Below are 25524 nucleotides of genomic sequence, written 5' to 3'. Positions count from 1 at the left end.
TATAACTCAAGATTAAGATCCAAAAACATCAATTTCAAGCCCCAAATCTTCAAGGTAACCACCCTAACTCCTAGTATAGCATCTTAGACCTTCAAATTTGAGTTCAAATCATGGAATAAGACCAAAATCATGTGTTTACGGCCCTGGAACACCCTTGGGCCGTGAACACATATAAAGGGGGGTTTTATGCCCTAAAACCTTTCCAAAACACCATTAAGGCTTAGATATGACTTATAGAATTATGGAATTGGACTTGGAACACCTTGAACATCAATTTAGAGGAGTAAACATGAGTTTACTACCTAAGAACATGCTTGGGCCGTAAACTCATTATCATGGAGAGTAAACTCCTTCTAAGGTGTTAAATTGCCATTTAAACACACCAATAGCCTTGGGATAAATTCTAGAATTAACCACAAACGTGTTGGAAGCCTTAAACTCAATGAAAACACCTCCCATAGGGGTTCACAGCCGTAAACCCTCCCAAAAGGGGTTCCTAGGCCGTAAACTCCCAAATCATGGCCAAATGACACCCTAAATTCTTTCCAAGGCTTGTGTAGTAGCTTAAAATCACATGTATTTAAGGGAGGACCACCAAGAAACATTTTGGATATGTGTATAAGAGCTTAGGGATGTAAACATAGGGTTTACTGCTGTAAACTCTTCAAATGGTCCCTAAATTGTCCAAACCACTTTTTCATGCCTTGAAACCAACCCTAGAATTTTCCCTCAAGTGATATGAAGCCATTTTGCACCATAGAACACCCCACCATGAGTTTACGGCCGTAAACTCATGGGGAATGGGACTTAGGGCCGAAAAATCTAGTATGAGTTTACTCTTGAAGAGTAAACTCCATATCCAAGCCATATGTGTCCTTAAATGCCACCCGAGTCCCTCCAAACGCTTGTAATGGAGTGTTTTCGCGATTAGAAGTTTTTGTCCCTAACAAATAAATTATTCAAGTCCTAATTAGATACAAATGTGTATCTTTTCATAAAACATATGAATCTTATGCGTTTTCAAACCCAGAACTGACGTTTAGGATCCAAACCGACGCGTTCCTCAACCGGTGAGTTCATACCCCTACCTTTTTTTTCAAATGTTTTTCAAATGTTTTCAGGGGGGAATACAAGCAAAAGTACAAGGAAATCTTCTACTTAAACTTATTATTTTCTATTCAAATGTTTCATATTTTGAATACTTTTAATACCGAAAATCATACTAACCATTTGTTTGAATTGCAAAGTGAATTGTCAAGCTAAATGTAGATTCCTTTAATAGATGTTATAATCTAAGTTTAATATTATGTTTTGTATAAGGAATCATACTAATCATAAACTAAGATTAATACTAATAGGATAGTACGAATACGAATACACATATAACTAATAGGATAGAACGAATACGAATATAACCAATAGGATAGAGCGAATACGAATACGAATACGAATATAACTAATAGGATAGAACGAATACGAATACGAATACGAATATAACTAATAGGATAGAACGAATACGAATACGAATACGAATATAACTAATAGGATAGAACGAATACAAATACGAATACGAATACGAATGCGAATACGAATACGAATACGAATAGGAGTAGGAATAGGATTAGGAATACGAATAAGAATACGAAATAACGCCTTTGGATGACGCCAAGACTTCGAATATACAACTAGTGTACCCCTTGGGTGTCACCAGAGTTTCGAAATTAATTTGACAGTACGCCTCTGGACATCGACTGTCAACAGAGCTTCGAAAATACGTCTAAGGTACTCTTTTTGGAAATCACCAAAACTTCGAAAACACTGTTAATGTACGCTTCTGAGTGAATCCAAATATTCGAAAATACCTCTAAGTATAGCAGATAATCAACAATCGAATGTAGGATAACTAAGATATCAGAATACTTAACTAATACTATAAGTAAGGTAGTTACTAGTACATCGAAATCTAAACTACTAACTAAGTATCAAAAGGACAGCTAAACACTTAGGAAAATATGGGATTTTCCTGGAATAACGTAACAACTCATAAACAAATTAAGTAACGAAATGATAACTAAACTGTTTTTACATAAGAAAATATGGGATTTTCTTGGATAACAACTTTTTTAGAAAACAAAAAGGGATCTCATTCTTTTCAAAACAAAACCGCTTATGAACTCACCAGCTTTATGCTGATTTTCAAACTGCTTGTATTCTCAGGTCAGCATTAGACAGGTACACCGCCAGCTTTTGGAGAAGACGGAGCGTTAGAAGACTCGTCTTTGTTTTTGTTCATATGATATATGTATATAACACTTGTGTAACTTTTCTTTGAAACAGATGTACACAATTCTATGTAATGTAATGTTTTGTGTTTACTGTGTTACTATGTACATTGGATTTGATACACAACGTGGAGTCCACCCCGAAAATGTTTCCACCTTCGGTTTTCGGGGTGTGACAGATATTGGAACATTATGACAACATCTATTATATAATGTTTTTAAATATTGGGATATGATCACAACATCAATACTTGTGTTCTATATTAACATGTTTAATCTATGAATAGTTTTATTATTCTAAAAGTACATAGTCGGTTATAATTATAGGAGCAATTATAAAGTAAGAATAGTATGAATTGAATTGGTTGATGTTCACCAGATGAAAGTAGGCAATGAGTTGTAACCAAGTTTCATAGGTACTTGTCAAAGAACTAGTATTGAACTGACTCACATCAAGATCACCTCATGGATCGCTATCATGAATGATACTTGATTAAAAGGTACTATATATGTATCCTTAACACCTGAGATACATAGTGAGACTTAAGTTTAAGATTTGTTGTGATTTGATATGGTCAAATGTTGGTCCTTAACCGGGCAGTTATAAAAGCCATTTTCGGGTATGGCATGAACTATGCAAGATGCTTATGTAGTCAAAATGGAATTTGTTCCTCTTATGTGTTGAGAGTTAGATATCTAAGTCGCCTTACGAAAATTTGAACACCAGATCAGATTGATTGCGATTTGTATCTCATGTTCAACATGATGTTAGTGACAAAGGGATAACTGATAACTTATCTTATACACCAGTTGTAGCTTTGAGATTTTGGAAAATTGGGCGTTGATAGAATGATACAAAGTCATATGTTGTTGGGGACAATGAAATGTTGCTAGATGTTCACCACTGTTTATATCAGACTAATATGAGTCTTGCATAAGTGAGAGATTGAAAGATCTTGTATGCTCAAGAGTCATATTAAAATAATATTACTAATTAACATATGATAATAATGGACTACACTAACAACAACTTGATACAATTGATTATTTATTAGAAATTAATTTTAATGAATATTCAATAAACGCTTATAGTTAAATGAAAATTATTTATTTCTTGGAAATAATAAATTTTCATTAGCAAGTAACATAATATATCATATAGTAGGATTTATTAAGTCATGCACATTATTTTGGACTAGAATTTTTCTATTCTTTTAGCCAAAAGCCAAAGTTTATATTTTATAAAAGAAGTTTACAAAATTTATAAACTTTTGTCTTCTTTTATATATTTATAAGAAAGAATAAAAGAAGCATGACTTTTTGATTTGTTTAATCAAAAGTATGACTAGCTCTTAAAGGCATGGGTGACAAGTTCTTTTTATGACATGAGTGTATAATTGGTTAAGGACTCATGTATATTTTTGTAGCTTTAAGAGAGTACATGAAAGACTTTCATTTTTGAGATTTTTACATGCCAAAACCATAAGTATGCTTGTCATGCTTATTCTTTCTTTTTTTTGCTTTTACACTTGAAAGGCCACTTTCATTTCTCTCTCTTTAAGTTCATACTTTGGTTATAAACTTAAAGCTTAAGAGTTTTACAAGACTATCATCTTAAATGTTGTTATTTCTTTGATTGGTGTTTAAATCTTTCTATAATTTGCAAGATGATCCTTGACGAGTATAATTTTGTTTATGTGATTTTTAAGTCTTTTGCTTGCCAATTTCTCTCGTTTATGAAACTATTTTTTAAAATAAAATCCAACACTCTTATGCACATATACATTGCCACACTCTTACAACAATACCCATGATAAGATGGGAATACCTTACCATTCAAGAAGTAATGACATCGTTTATGTTGATTATGAACGATACTTCCGTAGCCTCCCTGAAAGCTTTCTTAAACCTTATCAAGAGCCAGGTATAAAAATCGACATTATTTGCCACGCCCAGACCAAAATCTGTAGGCAAGGTCTGGTTGTTTTCTTTCATAACAATTGCTATGAACATTATCTTTAGGTAGTCACCTCTTAGACGGACACTACCTATAAAGATGGTAGACAACAAACAATCTATAAATGCGTGGAGCTGTAGTTTTTGGGGAAAACAAAACAGTTAGTTGTAAAAACGTTATAAATTTTAAATAAAAAATTAAAATATAAAACAAAATTATTTTACCACACATCTAATAGCCAAAAAACATAGTTAGAAACGATCCATAACATCTATTTTGATGTTTGTGTAACTATGAGAGTTTGTCCGCCAAAGATTGTGCAAGTACACAAGCAAGTTGGTAGTGCTTTCTTCTTGCTCATTGTCTCAGAAACTCATCTTATAACTGTGGTTTCCACGGGTAATAAACTAGTAAGTTAATAACTAAATGGAATACCATTTTATTATACATAGGGAAGAAATACCTAGTTTTTTGGAGTCCGAAATATGTGTCTGAAATGTGAGTCTGTGAGTCCGGAATGTCAATTCTACATGTATGATATTGACTACCGTATTCTGGAATTAACTTTGTTAGTCCGAAATGTACAGCCATAGTTGAACATCCACCTACCACCAACTGATCAGAATGAATATTGTATCTCTAGAATGTGATAGTGATAGTGATTATTTTTCAAAAAAAAAATGGTTATTATTATTAAGTTTCTCGGTTAGATTACTCAATTTCTAAAACGTATATTGAAAAAAAAAAGACAAAACTGCAAATTTGGTCCTTGTGGTTTGCAAAAATCTTTGGATGGGGTCCAAAAAGTTTTCAGCTTGCACAGAAGGTCCAAAATCAAGGTTTTTCTGGAGTTTTAGTCCAAAAAAACTTAAAAAGACAATTATACCCTTTTAATTTCTTTTTTTAATTTTTTACAATTATTCTAATATTCTTTTAACTTAAAAATAAAAGGAAAAGAAATGTATTATCCCCACCCACTCATACTCTTTCTCTCTCTCTCTCTCTCTCTCTCTTTATTTGTCTTCTCCAACACACCAATCTACAACTTGGAAATAACATTCCATCATCAAAACTGCAAAACCCCACCCACATACTTCCTAGTATGTTCACATAATTCATCTCCAGATCATTTATAAATTACTTAGAACTTGGATGAATCAAATTTCTTTCGAGAATAAGTGTATTCAACTGATTTTGAAATCAACAAGAGAGTGATGTAGAAGGGGAAACAAACTATGATTGAGATCGTCGTTTCTGAGAAATTGTGGAAAGATTGCTTCATGGAGGGGTTCAACTAATCATCTTCTATAAGCGTTTGAAGATCTGGGTTTTCAATTTTTTTCGATTTGTTGTGATTGTATTCAGTCTAAACCATATTCCATTTAGGGGTTCCATAATTTCACTGCAATAAGACGGTTTGCATAGAAATTGAGGTCTGGATTAACTCAAGTGTATCGATATTTTGAAGGATACATCGTTGAAAAGAGGGTTTAATAGTGATTCCACTATTGCTCCATGTTTTCATTCTTCTGTTTGCAGTCCTACCACTGCTACATGTCGGAGCTTCCACCACTGATACATGTCTAGAGTTATTGTCGGAGTTGGAGAACTCGTCAGCGGGTCTTGAATCCAGAGATGAAACCCTAGTAATAGTCAGAGAAGCACAACTCAGTGGCACGAACAACGAAGAAGGGGAATTCGTTGATGGGTCTTTAATCGTCGGAGCTGGAGAAATCATAGATAAGGTTTAGCAAAACTAGATCTTTTTCACTATGTGTGTGTAGAGTTTTGTGAGTGTGTTCTTGAGGAGTTGATTTTTGAAGGTACAGAGAGAATGCAAAGTTCTCTAATGAAAATACATTGAGAGAGAGAGAGAGAGAGAAGTATCAATAGAGGGAGGGAGGGAGAAAGAGACGTAAGAGAGATAGAGTTTTCCCTATTTTATTATTATTATTATTATTATTATTATTATTATTATTATGATAATAAAATGTAAAAGTAAATAAATAAGGGTATAACCATCTTTTCAAGTTTTTTTTGGACTAAAAACCCAAAAAACCCTTGATTTTGGATTTTCTGTGCAAGTTGGAAACTTTTTGGATCACATCCAAAGATTTTACGGACCATATGGACCAAATTTGTAGTTTTGTAAGAAAAAAAAAAAAAAAAAAAAAAAAAATTATTGTAAAAGTTTTATAGGATTGACAACACAACTTAAAATAGAAAAATGATCTTTCACCTTCCTTTGCTGTTAATATATGCAGCGCATTCGCAACTCGAGCAACACAAATCCACGCGCTTCTCTTTTCTTTTTTCTTGCCCTCTTAGAATTCGAATTCTGTTGTGGGAAATTGAATTCGATAAATCCCCCCCTGCAACCCATCAAAATCATAAGATTCCAACCATCCCTCAATACTCAATCATCCTGATTCTCTGAACAAAGCCCTAATTTTGATTGCTCATTCGTCTCTAAGTTTTCTCGAAAACCCTAGTAGATGCATGCGTGCATACAAACTCACGGAAAATGAAGACTGTCTGTAACAAAAATCTCGATGTGTTCGATTTTAAAGACGAGTCTCCTCGAGTTGCTCTTAGGATTACGAGCAAGCCAGATAAAATTAGAAGTGCTGCAATTGACAAGTATACATTTCTCGCAACCGGTAAGTTTTTGTTTCTGAAAATTATCTGTTACATTCCCTCGTGTTTTGTTTCTGCATCTTCTTTTGGGATCTCCGATGCGTCTCATGCTGATTTATATCTAAAATCTCAATCTTTATTGCGAATACTAGAATCCGTGAAATGCTGTTGTAAGATGTGGAGCCAATCATTGATTTTGTTGATTTTATTGTGTGGGGTATTTTCTGCCTAATGATCGTTGGTTAACATTCTTGATGCTGATGATTTTTATCCAGTTAATAACTGCATTATGGTATATACAGAACAGGGAAGTGGAGGGAAATATTACTTACAAAAATATACTATGACTGTTTATGTCAGATTTCTTATGTTTGTTGTTATTTCTTGAAGCTGCTGCAGGAGAAAATATTTCAGCGGAGGAGCTTAAATATGTTCCATCTTTAGGGATTGATGCTATCAACATTACTCACATGGCTACCACCCTTATAGAAGATCCTTCTGCTGTAATGGTGACTGATTCAGATGATGCTTTTACAGTTGCTGAACAACCTCCCCCTCAGTCAACTCCAGAACTCAAAATTGATTTATCTGAATCAAAGGTCAATGTAGCCACCACATCAACTTCACCTAGCAACAACAAATTAAATTCAGTCATCCTAGATCTGTTGCCCAATCTACCTAAATTCGTTTGTTCTGATGATCCATCTTCAAGGTCCGAATCTCATTTGAAGTCCTCACAGAAGCAGGATGAGGCAATTGAAATGGATCCAGATGAAAATGGAAGCTTGTGTGAGGGATCTTCATCCTCTTCTGAGGTTGCAGAAGATGATGGTGTTGTTGTTGGAACATCTTCAAATCACTGCATAGCCAGGTGGGAGATATACAGTGAAGATATAGGAGCAGTGGTGTTCTACCCTGATTACATGGTGTATAGTGACAGTTATTACACAGATTCTGTAATATCTTTTAATAGCAATTCTATCAAAATGGAAGCTTCAACCACAGATGAGGATGACAAAACCTTTAAATTCAAATGGGGAATTGAGGATATACTCCAGATTAGATCTTATTGGCATGAGCAGGTATATCAGTTATATTAGTGTTATATTTAATTATTTACCTGTCTTATCTATGTCAGTGTGAGGCTTTGAACTACTGCAGCTTTTTCTGGATTATGTGCAGGTTGAAATGGCAATGGTAGTGCTTTATATACATACCAAAGACACAATACTTACTGAAAATGCTGATTGCAATTCAGGTTATTTTGAGAAACTTTAAATGCTGTTATTAGTTATTAGTTATTACCATAGTCTAGAATCTAGTATATATTGTGTAAAGATTCATGTGCTATTGTTGCGGATTCATAAATATATTGTCTTGAATCCTTTTAGTTTAAATGAGACATGCACTTGTTAAGCATTTTTCAACCAATATACTGCACAAAAAGGGAAATAAGATTAATCTGATTGATGTTGCTCTAATAAATCCAATATTTAAAGTAAATATCATGAGTTATCTGCTTTCTTCCTGCTTAATTTGGGCAAATGAATTAGATTGATGCAACTAATTCTTTCTTCCCTTTATACTTCAGGCACCAAGCTGAAATTTGCAGTTATTGGTTCTCAATGTCAATGGTATGAGAAACTTGAAGCAATAGCAAGTTTGAATGTCATATACAAAGATTTATGGACAAACATGCTCGATTCAGAGTGAGTTTTTAACCTTTATTGAGCAATATGCTTGAGTCTAGTAAATTCAACATGAACAATTATTGCAGGGATATTGTTCTTGGACATACCAGAGAACCCAATTCCAAATATCTTCCCAAGTAAGTAAAAATGTTGGTTTCATGTGTTAAAATCCCTTCAAAATGGCTGTTTTGGAAATTGAGATAATGTATTTTTGCTTCTTGTATTGTCTTTTCATTTGTTATTGGATTCTTGCAGCTTCAGTCGACCTTTTGAAGAGGTTGTGTATCCAAAAGGAGATGCTGATGCTGTTTCTATAAGCAAGAGAGACTTTGATTTACTTCAACCAGACACATTTGTTAATGACACCATCATTGATTTTTATATCAAGTATGTTCATCTTCTCCTTTTGTCTCATAATGCTCTTAAGTAGAAAATAGGACTTACAAAGAGCCTGAATTTATACTGCAGTTAAATCTCCCATGGCAACAATAAATAGAGAAGGGGAATATGATAAGGAATCATAATATCTGAACAACAATTCTCACTTTCTATCAATGTGGGATGAGTTCTTACTTATTACAAGATCTCTTTTAGTGGTTTTAGTGGAGCCAATTGGTTTTAGAGTGTTTTTACTTTTTCCACTTAATAATGATTAAAATTTTCAGGTATTTGAAGAACAAAATCAAGCCTGAGGAGAGACACAGGTTCCATTTCTTCAACAGTTTTTTCTTCCGGAAGCTTGCTGATCCAGATAATGATCCACTTGATGCTTCTAAAGGGATTGCTGCTTTTCAACGTGTAAAGAAATGGACAAGAAAAGTTAACCTTTTTGAGAAAGATTATGTTTTTATTCCTGTAAATTATAAGTAAGTGGATAAACTATGTTTTAACCTTTGCTTTTACTCAAACTTTTAATCAATTACAGCTTTCTATTTTCGATTTTTTTTCTTATTAAGACATTATACTTTGAAAAATCTTTTAAAGTACAATGCTATAATAAACAAGTCAATGAAAGTACATTGCTTTTTCTTGTACTTAACCATATACTAAATTATTTTTACAGCTATCACTGGAGTCTTCTTGTAATTTGTAATCTTGGAGAGGTTGCCACATACAAAGGTCAGTGTCATATATATATATATATATATATATATATATATATATATATATATATATATGTATGTATGTATGTAAGATTTAGGTCATGGTTATGATTTGGTTCAGATGAAGATGTAAACAAGTCAATGAGAGTGCCATGTGTTTTGCATATGGATTCTATTAGAGGAAGTCATACTGGTCTAAAAGGCCTTCTACAAAGGTATTTAATCTTTCTTTTCTGGGTTATAAGTTATTTGAATAATCAAGTTTAATAAAATAATTACATTTGAAATTCCTTAAAGTTCTTTAGGAGGATAAAAGTGGCATACTTTTATATAGGGTTAAATGTAAAAAATACCAACACCTGTATTTTAATTGTTTAATATAGTTTTTTTCAAAGGCATGATGCTCTAATAAGAAAAAAGTTGGAAAGTACTATGTTGTAATAGAAAGAAATGAAATTATGATGCTAAAAAAAAGTAAGCAAATAAATGAAAGTTTCTTTGTTATTATTTTCGTTTATTCCCTCGAGTATATTGCAAGGTTTTGTAATTTATATTGTTAGCAACAAAGGTCGATATGTATTTCCATAGCTTTTTGCATGTGAAAATTTTAAATAATTTTTTTGTTCCACTTGATAAACTTTGACAATGCAGTTACCTGAAGGAAGAGTGGAAAGAGAGGAAACAGGAGGCATCTGAAGACATATGCTCAAGATTTGATAATTTGAGATTCATTTCCTTAGAGGTATATGATCTGTAGTCAATTTCTTCAATGTGAAATAGGGCTATATATTTTATTTGTTTCTGTGAAAGTTCATAACATTGTGCATTCATTTTCTTTTCTTATCAAGGCATTGTACTTTGTAAAATCTACTCTATGATAATGTACTAATATGAAAAAGTACAATGCCTTTATGAAAAAAAATTGTCTATTTTTGATGTTAAGTTGTGATTTTGATTATTATGTTTTATGCAGTTACCACAGCAGCAAAATTCATTCGACTGTGGTCTATTCCTGCTGCACTATGTAGAACTCTTCTTAGAGGAAGCTCCCCTCCATTTTAATCCATTTAAAATCACAAATAGCTTCAACTTTGTAAGTAGTCATCTTATCCTACTTTGAAAATTTATCCTATTAAAGCAATATCATCCAAATGCAAAGCAAGTTTCAGTGATATAATTTGGTAGCCCTAAAAAGGAAAAAAAGTTGAATATAATTAGGTAGAAAGAATCGAAAGTACGTTGCCATTTCTTTCTTTCATGTATTATTTTTGTAATTATGATTGGTTTCAGCTAAATATGGATTGGTTTCCACCTGCTGATGCATCTTTGAAAAGAGTAGTTATCCAGAAGTTAATCTGTGATTTACTGGAGAACCCTCATCAAGAACAACAATGCCACCTCACCTGTTCGACAACAACAAATTTCCCAAAAGGTATCTTTTGACTTTTGTAAATTTACCATTATTTCTGTCACTGTTATCTTTTATTAGGGTTATATGCTTGTTATTGGATCCTGCTTTCATTTCTTCTTATCAAGACCTTGTAAACTGAAAAATCTACCCATCCACATATGCCATAATAGGGTAGAACTTTTAAAATATAATAGAAAAATAATAGAAAGTTGGTTGGTATTTCTTGTATTTAGCCATTGTTGAATTTACAGATGATCCAAGTATGGGTTTGAAGGCATCGTTTGAAATGGAATCGTTTATGGGTAAACAATTATCAACAAATAGTTTTGATGAATTGAATTTGAAGGGCTCTCTGACCCCAATCGAGGTAACTCACAATCATTAATCTATTATAATTTGGTATGTTATAGAATTTTAATAAAGGTTTGTTTGGGTATTTAAAGCAGGAAGAGGTGGAAGGAGGTGGGCATGGTTGTTCTGAAACGGAATCAGCAATCCAACAAGGGAATGGAATGATGATGGACAGTGATTCCGATGTTGTAACTTGGAATGATCCGGTGATAGTTGAGCATAACAACAGTTCCCAATCATCACTGGAAACATCAACTTCTGGTTGTCAAGATGAAGACTCAGACTCGGTTGAGATAGTCAATGGAGTGGATGTAGAAGAAGTCGGAATCGGATTGAAGAAGAAAAGAGATGAATTAACAGATTGCACTCAGATTGATGATGATGATGATACATGTATAGATGTGATGGTGGTCCCTTGTGACCGGAATCCAACCAAAAAGATGAGAATTACACAAGAATCAAAAAGGGTATGAAAGAAAAAGCTATATCTCTGATTTGTGAATACTAGTGGGTGATGCTGATACAAGTAGGTAGGTAAAATGTTTGTTTTAGAGTTTGTGTTGAAACTACCCTTCCTTTTGGAGGGAGGGTGTCTTTTTTAGTAGTAATACTAATGGCTGATTGATTAATCCAACCTAAAAGTCATTTCATTTCATACTATACTTTTGGCAATTGGGATCATGGGATGCATGCATTATTAGATTTGGAAGATCCTGATCAAGAAGCAATGAGCAAAAGTCATCAACTGATTGATGAAACTTTTCAAGACTAAATTAAAGAATAAAACATACATGGGTCATTAGTTTAAGAATAGGCATCAACTTTGTAAATAAACAAGAATAATCCTACGTCGTGTAGTTGTTTTTCTTATTTTATTTAGACCAGAGGCTAGTGGTATCAAAGTTTCCCTTCCTAAGTGGTTGAGGGTCCTATTGTATATAAAATTAGTATGCTTTAAAAAAAGTTAGTGAAATGACAGTCGAATCGATGAAAGATTAAATGTGTTGTTGATAATGAACAACATTCAACCACCACCTCCTTACAACCCACGTGTAACCTATAAAACCGAGAGAAAAATAGATACTTTGCATAATAAATAGGTCATTGGCAAATTATACATGCTTACAACATAAAAAGAAAACCTTGTGATTTGAATCATTTAAAACCAAATCCAATAGTTCATTGGATAATAATGGCATCCCTTATTTTTATTGTTAAGCCCAAAAAGTTGTAAGGAGTTATTGGAAGAATAACCAGTTTACAGACATTAAGTACAAACAAGTTATCATATAGTACCACAATCACAAACTCAAATTAAAACACGATCCGATTTTAAATTGCTAAAGAAGGCCCACTTCTACAACATTCGTGAAACTAACTACAACATAAATTAACCAGATTCAGTCACAGATTAAGATCGAGCCTTGAAACCCAGAAATCTAGTTGAGCAGCTACACATTCAGAGCCAGTAGAACCATATGAGCTAAATTTCTTGATTGAATTTTCCACCCCAAGATAATCATAAACCCCTTCATCAAATATCTTATTAATTCCACGTAATTCATCAAGACTCAGCTCCCGAAGCTGACAGTTTTTGTAAACACACAATGCCACCGCCCTTCCAACTATGTCATGTGATGTTCTGAAAGGTATCCCCTGCAAAGAAAAATCTTAATATTACTCAATTCTCAAAAAAAAAAAAAAAAAAACACTAATAGAGTTTATGTTATATATAAAATATAAATCAACTTGCCTTGTGAACAAGATAATCCGCAAGTGTAGTGGCATCAAGATGACCAGCTGGTAAAGACTTTTGTATTCTTTCATGGTTGTATGTAATGTTACGTGCAAACTCTGCTGATACTTCTAGCATTCCGATAATTGTTTTCACACTGTCAAATACAGGTTCCTTGTCTTCCTGCAATTAACCAAACAAAAAACTGTCGCAAAACAAAAGCAAAAGAGCTTGAAAGAACACATAGTATATAATAGACTAACTATACACCTGTAGATCACGGTTGTAAGCAAGTGGAAGCCCCTTGCATAATACTTGAAGTGTCACCAAGTTTCCAAAAACCCTAGCAGACTTTCCACGAACAAGTTCCATTGGGTCAGGGTTTTTCTTCTGAGGCATTATACTGCTACCCGTTGAAACCGAATCACTTGGGGTGATGAACCCGAATTCCTCTGATGCCCACAACACCCATTCTTCACCTAGTCGAGATAGATGCATTGCTGTAATCGCGTTAGCAGAAAGAAGCTCCAAAACAAAATCCCGATCCGAAACCGCATCCATGCTGTTTTTAGCGAAACATGTCAGATAACAGATAACAGGTAACAGGTAGCAGAAGATAAAATGAGATGAGGAACGAAGTTGAATCTATAATACCTGTTTCTCATAGGGGCAGTAAAACCAAGAGCATCTGAAGTCATGAATCGATCTATAGGAAGGCCAGTGCCAGCTAATGCACATGCACCTAAAGGGGAGAAATTCAACCTAACTCTGCAATCTACCAAACGCCCAGCATCACGTTCAAGCTATAAACAGATAATTTTATCAATTAAAATGTTATATAATTGTTAGATTAAAAGTGGTTAATGCGTATTGAAAAATAAAACAAACCTGTTCAACATATGCTAGAAGATGATGTTGGAGTAGAACTGGTTGTGCCCTTTGCAAATGTGTATAACCAGGAACGATAATTCCAGTGTTGTTCTTAGCCAAGGTTACCAAAGCAACCTTAGGATTAAAAAAAATAATTAATAATTGGTGAATAGTTGTATTATGAAAAGGTAGAATAGCGTGATGAGAAATAAAGAGATGCACAAACAACACCAAGAATGAGTTATGGCAGAAGCAAAAATTAGGGGAAGTAAAAAACCTGAAGGTGTTTAATATGTGAAATAATTGTATCAATAGCATCACGACACCAGAGGCGAAAATCAGTTGAAACTTGATCGTTTCGACTTCTAGCTGTGTGAAGCTTCTTGGCAGGTTCTCCGATCAAATCAGTAAGTGCTGCTTCAATGTTCATGTGTACGTCTTCTCTGTCAGTCCTCCATACAAACTCCCCAATTTCAATTTGTTTCTCTATTTGATCCAGACCTTCAAGAATACTATCCTTATCGCTGAAACTGATCAATCCCTGTTGAAACAATTAATTAATATAAAAAGTAAGGATTCCAAGATCCAAATTTCAGAATTTATGCGTTGCAGACAAGCTGAAAACAAGCTCCGAAGTAGAAGTAGAAGATGAGAGTTTGATTGACATAAAAATTGAAGTAGATGCATGATACCTGTTTGGCAAGCATGGAAGCATGAGCACGACTGCCCATAATGTCGTGTTTGTAAAGAGCCTTATCGAACGAAATCGATTCGGTGAACCTCTCTACAGCATCCGTCACTCCCTCCTCGAACCTCCCTCCCCATAGCTTTGGTTCCTTCGCCGGAGCCGTCATGTTCGGCTGTTGTGACGCGCAGCAGGATACAGCCGGCGGCGGATGACTTTTGCTTTGGGAAGTTAATGGGCACCGGAAGGAAAAAGAGAAGATTTGATTACGATGATGATTCGTTGATGATAAATTAGGGTTTTGAGTAGAAAGTATAGTGGAGGGTGATGAAGGTGAATAGGTGATTGTGAAGATGCGAACAGCATTGATTCCATGCTGCGGCGAGAATGGGAAATTATCAGGTGCGTGTCAAGGGAAAGAAGGAGCAGTGGAACTCTACTAGTGTTATCGGGTTTGACCTTTGAGTTGACGGGATTTATTTATTTATTTTTTATTTTTAAGAGAAGGGTTGTGGCTTAAAAAAATTTGTGTAATCTAACCTTGTAAGCGATTAATTTAACAAAAATGATCAATCTGTTTTTGGGAAAATGATTTAAAAGTTCAACGAAGTTTTCAAATCATTCAAAAAACCTCAATAATGTTTTGTTTATTCAAAAAAAACCCAACGAACTTAACTTTTTGTTTAAAAAGTCGAACAAAGTTTCAAACCGTTCAGAAAATTCCAATTTTGTTTTGTTTAAGTTAGTTGGGTTATTTTTGAACAGTCAAAACATGATTGGAGTTTTTTAAACGTTTTGGAAACTCCATTGGTCTAACAAGTCATTTTTCCGATACGGTAATAAGTCACGTCATCTGTTTCTCTTATTTGCCTTTCGAGAAAGTGTAACTTAGTTGAACTTTTTAAATAAAATGTTAAGTTTGTTGGATTTTTTTGAACAGACAAAACATGATTGAGTTTTTATTTATTTTATTTTATTTTATTTTTGGAGCTCTGGTTTTCGTTCCAGAGTACCTATTCTAGAATTCCTACTCCAAATTATAACATTAGTCTTTTTTATTTTTTTTATTTTCGACTTATATATATATATATATATATATATATATATATATATATATATATATATATATATAGAGAGAGAGAGAGAGAGAGAGAGAGAGAGAGAGAGAAAATTGCAAAAATGGTTCCTATGGTATGCATTTTTTTGGGGTTTTAGTCCAAACCTCGATTTTTTTGGATTGGTGGTCTTTTTGAACTAGTTTATATGCAGTTTTGGTCCTTGGCCAAACTAAAAAGACTATTATACCCTTAATGAATTTAATTTTCATTTTTCTTTCACTTTTTAAAATTATTATTATTATTAAATATAAAATTGGGCCCACCTCCCTACCACTCCCTCTCTCTCTCTCTCTCTATCTCTCTCTCTCTCTATCTCTTTCTCTCTCTCTCTCTCTCTCTCTCTCTCTCTCTCTCTTTCTCTCTCTTTATCCTCCCCCAGATCACCATAAAGAATCTACACACACTCCATGATACACACATATACATACACACACTCGACATATACAAGCAGTCGCCTGGCCCTTCAATGACTCCGCTCGATCCTCCCACCATCGATTTCATTCAACAACGCATCAAAAGGAAGCTCGAAGATTTCAGACGATGACCGCTCCTCCTCCGACTTAGTCTGCATCAGGATGAGAAGAAACGATCCTAACCCCACCTTCTCTTCTTCTTCTACCTCATCCGACGGTAGAAGGGCAACGATAGGTGGCTGTAGTTGGTGGTTGTGGGCAGCCTTGCTGCTTAATTTCTGTTGGTGGATGCTCGACGAGGGACCAAGACGAAGCAGAAACGATGATGGCGTTTGGTGGTGGTGGGTTACGACAAGATGGAGGCATTTGGTGGGTTTTGCCAGCAGTCACAACGGTGGTGGGTGGTGCACTAGGTTTTACCAACGGTGGTTGGTGACGGAGTTGTGGTGGCAACTTCACTACCTTTGTTTCCTTTCTTTTTAGAAGAGCTCGACGAGAGAGAGGGCTGGGAGGAGAAAGGTTATGGTCCGGAGGTATTTGGGAAGGGTGTTTGATGGTGGTGGGTCACGACATGGGAGGTGGAGGAGGTGTTCGAAAAATTAAGTGGGTTAAGATGGTGGTGGTTGTTTCCTCCGATCAGTAGCAAGAAGGGGGAAGAACATGGTGGTGTAGGGTGGTGCCTGGCAGCTTGCTCGATAGAAACAATAAAGAATGGTGGTGGGGCTCTACCAAGACAGACGAGGATGGTTTTCGGTGGGGTTGTGGTGGTCTATGGCGGCAGTCGTGGTGGTGAGCAGCCTAGACCGGTGTTACAATCACCAGTGCTTTCTTTCTTCAAAGGGTGAGATACGAGAGAGAGAGAGAGAGAGAGAGAGAAAGAGAGAAAGAGAGAGAGAGAGAACGAGAGAGAGAGAGAGAGAGAGAGAGAGAGAGAGAGAGAGAGAGAAATAGAGAGAGAAATAGAGAGGGGGGGAGATAGGTGGGTCCCACAATTTTTATTAATAAAACTTTATATTAAATAGAAAAAAACATAAAAAAATGTATCAGAAGGGTATATTTGTCTTTTTAATTTTACGAGGGACCAAAACCACAAACAAAGAAGCTCAAAACCACAAACACTGATTCTACAAAAATAGAAGAACATCTGATAACTCGTGGGTTTATGAGTAACTATACGTGTTGGTCACGACATGGTGAGATATTGCTCGATCAGAATACAAGTTTCTCAGATCTTAACAACGAAACTGATTGGAATGACGATCATGAGAATGTGTCTGATATGTTGCATGATTGTGAGGATAATGTTCCTGAAAAAGAATATTATGACGAATTTCAACAATTGTTTGACGAGTCAGAAAAACCATTGTATACTGGGTGTACAAAATTTACCAAACTTTCAGTTGTGCTCAAATTGTTTAACATAAAAGCAACCAATGGTTGGAGTGATACAAGCTTCACAAGTCTACTTAAGATTGTGCATGAAATGCTTCCCGAAGATAACGAGCTCCCTGTTTCATTATACCAAGCAAAAAAATTAATTTGTCCAATGGGATTGGAAATCGAAAGAATACATGCATGTCCAAATGATTGCATGTTATATAGAAACCAACATGCGGACCTAGATAAGTGTATTATATGTGGTACTTCGCGGTATAAGAGGAAAGCCCAGATGGAAGAAGAAAATATTATAGCGACCAAAAAAGGCCCAACTGCTAAATTATTATGGTATTTTCCAATCATACCAAGATTGAAACGGTTATTTGCGAATGCCAAAGATGCAAAGTTGTTGAGATGGCATGCTGAGCGTAAAATAGACGATAAGATTAGACATGTGGCTGATTCTCCTCAATGGAGGAATATCAACAATGATTTTGAAGAATTTGGTCAAGAGATTAGAAATATTCGATTCGAACTTAGTTCTGACGGTTTTAATCCATTTGGAAGTCTGAGTAGTCGTCATAGTACATGGCCAGTACTTCTCTGTATCTACAATCTCCCACCTTGGTTATGCATGAAACGAAAATATATTATGATGTCATTGCTAATTCAAGGTCCAAAACAACCTGGAAACGACATCGATGTCTATTTGGCTCCATTAATAGACGATATGAAAATATTATGGAATTCCGGTGTTGAAGTGTATGATGCATATATAGGGCATAATTTCCAACTAAGAGCCATGATTTTTTGCACCATAAGTGATTTCCCGGCATACGGGAATTTATCAGGATACGGTACAAAAGGGAAAAAGGCATGCCCTATTTGTGAAGACGACACACATTCATTGTGGTTAAAAAACTGCAAGAAAACTGTATACATGGGTCATCGAAGATTTCTTCCACATAAACACCGTTATCGTAGAGAAAAAAAGGTCTTTAATGGTAGAATCAAGAAAAAAAAGGCAAGAAAACCATTAAATGGAGAAATTTTATTTTCCCGACTTGAAAATCTAAACATTGTGTTCGGTAAAGTAAAAGGTAAAAGTAGATCTGTTACCAATAGTATTTGGAAGAAAAGATCTATATTTTGGGATTTACCATACTGGAAGCACTTGCAAGTCCGACATTGTCTTGATATCATGCATATAGAGAAAAATGTTTGTGAAAGTTTGTTAGGGTTATTGTTGAACCTTAAAGGGAAGTCAAAAGATGGGGCTAACGTTCGAAGAGACATGGTAGCAATGGGAATTAGACCCGAGCTTGCTCCAGTTGAGAATGTTGGGAAACGTAAGTATTTGCCTCCAGCATGTTATACCATGTCCAAGGATGAAAAAACAAAATTTTGCCAATGCTTGCATACTATGAAGGTTCCATCTGGCTATTCTGCTAACATTAAGAAGTTGGTGTCGATGAATGACTTAAAATTGGTAGGTATGAAATCCCATGATTGTCATGTTTTGTTGACACATATGATTCCCATTGCAATTCGTGGAATACTTCCAGACCGTATTCGACACACGATCACAAAGCTTTGCTTGTTTTTTAACATGATTCATTCAAAAGTTATTAGCCACTAAGAGTTGGATTCATGGCAAAGTGATATTATCATGACTTTATGCCAACTCGATATGTACTTTCCACCTTCTTTTTTTGATGTAATGGTTCACCTGATATCTCATATCGTAAGAGAAATAAAGGTTTGCAGTCCAGTTTTCCTACGATACATGTATCCATTCGAGAGATATATGAGTGTCTTAAAAGGGTATGTAAGGAACCAAAATCGACCAGAGGGTAGTATTATTGAAGGATATGCTTCAGAAGAGGCGATTGAATTTTGTACAGACTATCTTCAAGGTGTCAAGAATATTGGCATTCCGAGATCTCGACATGCGGGTAGACTTGTAGGGATCGGGACAATTGGATTGAAAAGGCTCGTTCCAGATCGTGAGGAATTTCATCTTGCACATTTTACAGTGTTACAACACATGACAATCATTGCTCCATACATAAATGAGCACAAAAGAATGCTACAGACGAAGCATAGAAATAAGGGTGAAAGATGGTTGACTATCGAGCATAACAAAACCTTTGCAAAATGGCTGAAAAATAAAGTGAAAGCAAGTTATGACGGAGAAAGTATGGATGAAGTAGTAGTGAGTTTGGGAAATGATCCGCAAAATCTTGTGGCAACGTACCAAGGCTACGATATCAATGGGTATACATTTTACACCAATCGACAAGATGGTAAAAGTACATTTCAAAATAGTGGAGTGACACTAATAGCCTCTACAATGGAATTCAGTGGGGCTAATCACGAGGAAAGGTGCAAGATCGCTAAAGACTCTTACTATGGTGTCATTCAAGAAATTTGGGAATTGAAATATGATTCCATCATTGTACCCATGTTCAAGTGCAGATGGGTTGACAACCAACGAGGTGTTAAACTTGACAACGATGGTTTCACTATTGTCGATCTTTCAACAAATGGTTATGCATCTGAGCCATTTATTTTAGCCAAGCAAGCCACCCAAGTATTCTTTGTTGAGGATCCGAAAGATTTAGGATGTCACATTGTCTTGCACAGTAAACGACGTATACTCGGTGTTGATGATGTCACAGATGAAGAAGAATACGGTCATTTTGATGAGCTACCTCCATTTTCCATAGGTATCCCATCTTCGGATGATAATGTTGATGATACCACTTACTTAAGATCTGACCATGATGAAGGATTATGGGAATGATGGCATAATACACTTTTAAAAGGTAACAACCTAGTTATTTGATTTGAAGCAAACAAAATTCGTTGTAAAGTTGCTATTATGACCAACATATTAATACAATTTGTTTTATTACAGGTCGAACAACAACGATATAAGAAGATGTGCTTGCTCATTGGATTTGTTTGGAGAAGATTTAATGTAGTTAGGCTTTCAGTTTAATTATTTAGGTCCAAAAAACCTTTTACATTTGGTTTGTATTGAAATGTTTTTATTGAAAATGATTATTCTTAAGTTCAAATTAAACTAACTTTGCAACATCCCAAAATACCACATACAACGAGCCTAGCCCGTCATATACATGGGCCCCGCCCAATATGTGTACGCCCTATGTACTCTTTCAGGGTCCAAAAATCCAAAATAAGCTCTTAATGGTTAAAACAATGACTTCCAAACTTGGATATGACCCTAACGAGATGATTAACACGTAAAGTTGGCAACTTTACTCCTTTGCAAGGCTTAATGAGACCAAAACCTTAATACAATCCGTAATAATCACCCAAACTCATGCATGCACCACAATAACTCATAAAGATGACATTTTTATGAACAAGAGACCTCCCGAATGTCAACATCCAACATACAAAGCTCTTGGAGTAGTCCATACTCATAATGATGACTTTAAGGACCCAAAATGAACCCAATATACTCCTTAAATTATATCTAACACCTAGATTCATCAAGATAAAAACTTTATACCTCCAAAAGATTGATCAAGGTGCACAAAGGTTGGATCCAAAAACTCCAGGCAATTTCACACTTTTCTAAGAAGCTTCTTCTTCTTCAAAGCTCACCAAAATACATGAAATACCATAAAAAACTCAAAAACCACTCAAATAGGGGCCAGGGTTTCATTTATAGGGTTTAGAGGGATGACGGCTGAAGATAATAAGGTTTGGTGGTGAGTTAAGGAGCTTAAACAGGGTCTAAGATCCTAATTAGGGTGTAGGTCTAACTCGAGTGAGCACAACATACTCCCTAGAATACTCGCAATCACACTACTTAGTACGCCTCACATACTTGATTAAGCCCTAAAATCACTAAACTTCCAAAGGCCATAACTTCTTCGTTATAAGTCCATTTCCGACGATCTTTATATCCACGAAGAGGTAATGAGAAGCTCTACACTTTTATCAACTCATACTTGCCTTAATACTTCTCAAACAAAAATCCAATTTCCATGAAAGCCCGAACTAACACTTTACCGAAATACTATTTGGCTCCAAAACACAAACCGAACTCCCGGATCATCCAAATTACATTACCCACACCCAAATTGGTATAGATCTCTTTTCCTCAAAGTCCCGAAGCCTAATGATACTCGGTCTTCTGATCACCATCCTACATTATTAGGAAATGATTCGGAACAGGCCGGGCGTTATAAACTTCAACAACAAAATAAATTTATTATTAACCTATAAGCAGAATATTATTAAATTATTTTTTAATAAAACCAGAATATCAATAATATCTAAAAAATATTGATATTGAATTTCTATATATTTAAATTTATATTATATTAAATTTTATGAATGTGACATATAATAAATAATTATGTATAAGAGGGCGTTTGAAATTGAAAAGTTTCAAAGGAAATGGAAGTTAAATCATTTGCAATTTTAATATCCGTAAACAAATCTTCTATTGATTTAGTCAAATTTGATATAAATTTTATGCAAATGGGTATATAATCAAATGAATATTAATTACGGAGAGTTAAGAAAACAAGTGTATACCAATCGAAATTAAACTTATACATTAGGCATGGGGAATTAAAAAACAAGATTATATTAATGGTAAATGGACCTTATACGTTATCATTTTCCATCACAGGTTATTAATTAATCAAAATTTTGTTTCCATAATGAAATTAACCATAACTACTTCTTATAAAACAAATCGTTTTCTACTTTCTACCATCAATCAACCACGTTGTGTAATGGAGAAAATTTACCGCCATTAATTTTCGATATCCCGCCATTTGACCCACTATGCGGTTTTTAAGCTCCTCTATGATACTAAAACTCAGAAACCACCAGGTTAAGTCCCCAATACAGCAATACACACAAATAACGTCAATGCTTAGCTTCATCACCGCCATAGCCAATAAACTATTGAGGTATACAATGGATGATCAACCACAATAGCCACCGCAACCACAAGAGAGAAAAAAGAGAATAGCCACACAACTAATTGACAGTCAAGAGCCACAAGAAGTTGATTTCAATCATTTTAGTCTGCATTATGGGGATAAACAAATTAAGTTTGCCAATGAGTGTGGAGTCCTCACACTGTAAATGGTTTTCTAAAAACGTAGTTACTTGTTCAGTTTTTACTTATAATGTTTAATCCAAGTTTCATTTTAAACTTGTTTATGAAAGGTTTTCAAAGGATTTTTAAAGATTTTCAAACTTAATTTACAAAGGAATACCAGGTCGTGATTTTCGTAATGTATAAAGGTTTTCCAAAGTTTTCGTCTATGTTTTTATACTCATACTTGGTGAAGATACCACTGCTTCATTTCAGTTTAGTTAATACCTCTACTTCGTGATACACTTATACTTGAGAACGCTCCCACTTCGTGATACGCTTATACCTTGTAAGACACTCTACTTCGTGATACACTTATACTTGAGAATGCTTCCACTTCGTGATACGCTTATACCTGATGACACTTCCACAGAGTTGGATGTATGCCTATGCTTGTATAGATGCATATAAATAATGTTTGAAGGAATTAGGAAGGCTTGTTCGCCCTATTTCCTTTTCTTCGTTGAGATGTGGTCTGGTGGGATCGGATGTCCATCCGAAGGTTGTCTGATCATTAGTTATATATTATGTATACATGCATAGACATATAGGTTTACACTAGTCAGTCCAGTTGAGAATCTCTATCGCTTGTCTAGTATTTTACACTAAATCTCACTATACGAGATACATCCTCAGTACACGACCTTCTCCATTGTTGAGTTGGTAACCAGAGTCTCTTGTAGGGAGAGCGGACATTGTGTGTATAGATCTATACGTGATTGACACCCCCGCACCCTGACTGCTACCTACAGTCCACGGGCTACCAAGCCAAGGGGTGACAAATATCATAATTATACCGACGCTTGCAGGGCGTCAAGATTCTCTAGTGTCGATCAGTATGGTTACAATTATCTCGGGGTTACCTTATAATTCATGGCTTTAAGGTAACGGGTTTTATACATAATATTTCACTGTATACACTGTGTTCACTGTATTGGACCTTACTAGCTGTATCTTTCATTTGATACTGTCTAGGGTCTGTCTCTAGTTTAGACCTTGCTAGCTGTATCTATCATTTGATACTGTCTGGGGTCTGTATTCTCTATTTTGGACCTTGCTAGTTGTATCTTTCATTTGATACTGTCTGGGGTTTGTATTCTCTGTTTTAGACCTTACTAGCTGTATCTTTCATTTGATATTGTCTGGGGTCTGTATTCTCTGTTTTAGACCTTGCTAGCTGTACCTTTCATTTGGTACCGTATGGGGTCTGTGTCTCCTTTTGATTAGACTGAGCCAGGCGTGTCGTTTGTTCGATACTCTCCTGGAGTCTATGATTCCTTTTTCCTTAGTCAGCAGTCTTCACTGTTGAGGCATATGTTATTTCCCTGATTTCTCTTGCTTTCTTTAATAATCAAATTATGTATTTTGATAATGATAGCGATTAAGGGAAAACTACTTTTTACCACATAACTCCGTCCAATCGTGGTAGAAGACTGCTTTTATTAAAGAAAATATAGGATTTTCTGGAAAAGACACTAATTTAATGGATACTCTAATACTACCACTATTATTAAAGTTATTTGAATAAAATAACACTAAATACTTATGAACTCACCAGCATTTGTAAAAATGCTGATACTCGCTTTTCAAATAACTTGTATTCTCAGGTCAGCATTAGATAGATACATCCCCGGAGCTTTTGACGAAGACAGTTTAGTACCAAGCTGCACCTATATTATTACTTGTATTATTTTGATATATTGTAATGTAAACCATGTAAAACTATTACTATTAATGCAATCGTTGTTGTACTTTGATTACTATAATGCATGTGTTGTGATATTTGACATGACGTCATCCACTCCAGAACGTTTCCGCCGTTCTGGTTTTGGGGTGTGACAGTTTGTTATTATTCGAAAAAGGATAAAATTTTTCTATAAAGTAGCCATTAATTCAAGTATGGAAAGAATAAAACAAAAAAAAATGAAAATTGATTGCTATTATTTAAACTCGGATGAAGTAAGTTTCTCTTACTGAAACTTGGTTCATATTTAGCGCAAAAAACATTAACTGATTATACTTTTTTGAATCAGGTACGAACATGAACCAGGAAAACATTGACAAGTACGATTTACATAATTTTGTCTAGATTTATGATTATTGTATGTGTTTTGCATTGTTTAATGTGTTGGCTAGGTTAAGGTGGTTATTAATCTTGGTTAGGGACAATATGAACCACCACCCCTCTATTGAGCTAGTGTGTACCGGTTAGTGGGATCTTGAATGGTGGAGTTGACCCGATCTCGGTGGTTTGTAGGAGTGGAGTCATCTTCTAACCTACAGAGTTGGAGACAATGCAATTAAAGTGACAATTACTGTATATTTTGCAAAATAAATTGAACGTTTTGGTCAGTTTTATTAAACCTATTATAGCGTATCTAATTTTATTTTAACGTATTGGAGTTACTTTTTACTATTTTTGTAACACTATGACAGTTTATTGTCAAATTTTTTTTTAACCTGTTGTTAATTATTCAGGATGACTTAAAGGGTAATGTTTTTTTGTTTGAATACTACCTGAAATGTGTTTGTGTGTGTATGCACATGTGTTTATCACGTATAGTAGGTTTAAAATAGTCTATAGTAGGTTAGCAATTGTCGTCCTTACTTGGGTTTTTTTTATTAACAAAACATAGAAGTGCTTTTCGATTAAAAATTACATGAAGTGCTTTCTAATTTAAAAATGCTCAAAAATCTCCATAAAAAAAGCTGAAAATTTGCTATTAAAAAACAAAAATAAAC

General features: G+C 34.8%; 3 protein-coding genes across 6 annotated transcripts; 2 read left to right on the top strand and 1 right to left on the bottom strand.

Annotated features, from left to right (window-relative positions):
• Positions 1–6501: 6501 nt before the first annotated feature.
• LOC145015484 (putative ubiquitin-like-specific protease 2B) lies at positions 6502–12087 on the top strand. 4 transcript variants are annotated; one of them, XM_078973964.1, is made up of 14 exons: positions 6502–6899; positions 7276–7958; positions 8059–8134; positions 8468–8585; positions 8654–8704; positions 8823–8954; positions 9233–9433; positions 9631–9686; positions 9792–9885; positions 10322–10412; positions 10644–10763; positions 10961–11102; positions 11333–11448; positions 11525–12087. In XM_078973964.1, exons 1-14 carry the CDS (start codon positions 6764–6766, stop codon positions 11903–11905), a joined length of 2397 nt encoding a protein of 798 aa, XP_078830090.1. In that variant the 5' UTR covers positions 6502–6763; the 3' UTR covers positions 11906–12087. The 4 variants fall into 4 exon arrangements, with proteins under 4 accessions (XP_078830090.1, XP_078830088.1, XP_078830089.1 ...); XM_078973962.1 differs by having other exon boundaries at positions 7267–7958; XM_078973963.1 differs by having other exon boundaries at positions 6503–6899; positions 7267–7958; positions 11528–12087.
• Positions 12088–12590: 503 nt separating this feature from the next.
• LOC145017708 (argininosuccinate lyase, chloroplastic-like) lies at positions 12591–15139 on the bottom strand. Its single transcript, XM_078975689.1, has 7 exons — positions 14730–15139; positions 14315–14578; positions 14056–14172; positions 13822–13970; positions 13438–13729; positions 13186–13350; positions 12591–13088 (listed from the first exon to the last, which is right to left on the bottom strand). Exons 1-7 carry the CDS (start codon positions 14889–14891, stop codon positions 12837–12839), a joined length of 1401 nt encoding a protein of 466 aa, XP_078831815.1. The 5' UTR covers positions 14892–15139; the 3' UTR covers positions 12591–12836.
• Positions 15140–16578: 1439 nt separating this feature from the next.
• Positions 16579–19269, top strand: LOC145016602 (uncharacterized). Its single transcript, XM_078974863.1, has 2 exons — positions 16579–16650; positions 17332–19269. The coding sequence occupies exons 1-2, from the start codon at positions 16579–16581 to the stop codon at positions 19267–19269; spliced, it is 2010 nt and encodes a 669-aa protein (XP_078830989.1).
• Positions 19270–25524: the final 6255 nt, after the last annotated feature.

Source organism: Lactuca saligna, chromosome 9, assembly GCF_052625555.1.
Source record: "Lactuca saligna cultivar CGN05327 chromosome 9, ASM5262555v1, whole genome shotgun sequence".
Classification (NCBI taxonomy): domain Eukaryota; kingdom Viridiplantae; phylum Streptophyta; class Magnoliopsida; order Asterales; family Asteraceae; genus Lactuca; species Lactuca saligna.
Note: the sequence above shows the minus strand (reverse complement) of the source record. Positions and strands in the feature narration are given on the sequence as shown.

Coding starts and splice junctions, on each gene's coding strand:
- LOC145017708 (XM_078975689.1), bottom strand. CDS start 14,891: ATGACGGCTCCGGCGAAGGAACCAAAGCTATGGGGAGGGAGGTTCGAG. Junction 14,579..14,729: donor CTTCCATGCTTGCCAAACAG/GTATCATGCATC, acceptor TTGTTTCAACAG/GGATTGATCAGTTTCAGCGA. Junction 13,730..13,821: donor ACTGCCCCTATGAGAAACAG/GTATTATAGATT, acceptor CGCTAAAAACAG/CATGGATGCGGTTTCGGATC.
- LOC145015484 (XM_078973962.1), top strand. CDS start 6,764: ATGAAGACTGTCTGTAACAAAAATCTCGATGTGTTCGATTTTAAAGAC. Junction 9,434..9,630: donor TTTATTCCTGTAAATTATAA/GTAAGTGGATAA, acceptor TTATTTTTACAG/CTATCACTGGAGTCTTCTTG. Junction 11,449..11,524: donor GCTCTCTGACCCCAATCGAG/GTAACTCACAAT, acceptor GGGTATTTAAAG/CAGGAAGAGGTGGAAGGAGG.
- LOC145016602 (XM_078974863.1), top strand. CDS start 16,579: ATGGCGTTTGGTGGTGGTGGGTTACGACAAGATGGAGGCATTTGGTGG. Junction 16,651..17,331: donor TGCCAGCAGTCACAACGGTG/GTGGGTGGTGCA, acceptor TAATTTTACGAG/GGACCAAAACCACAAACAAA.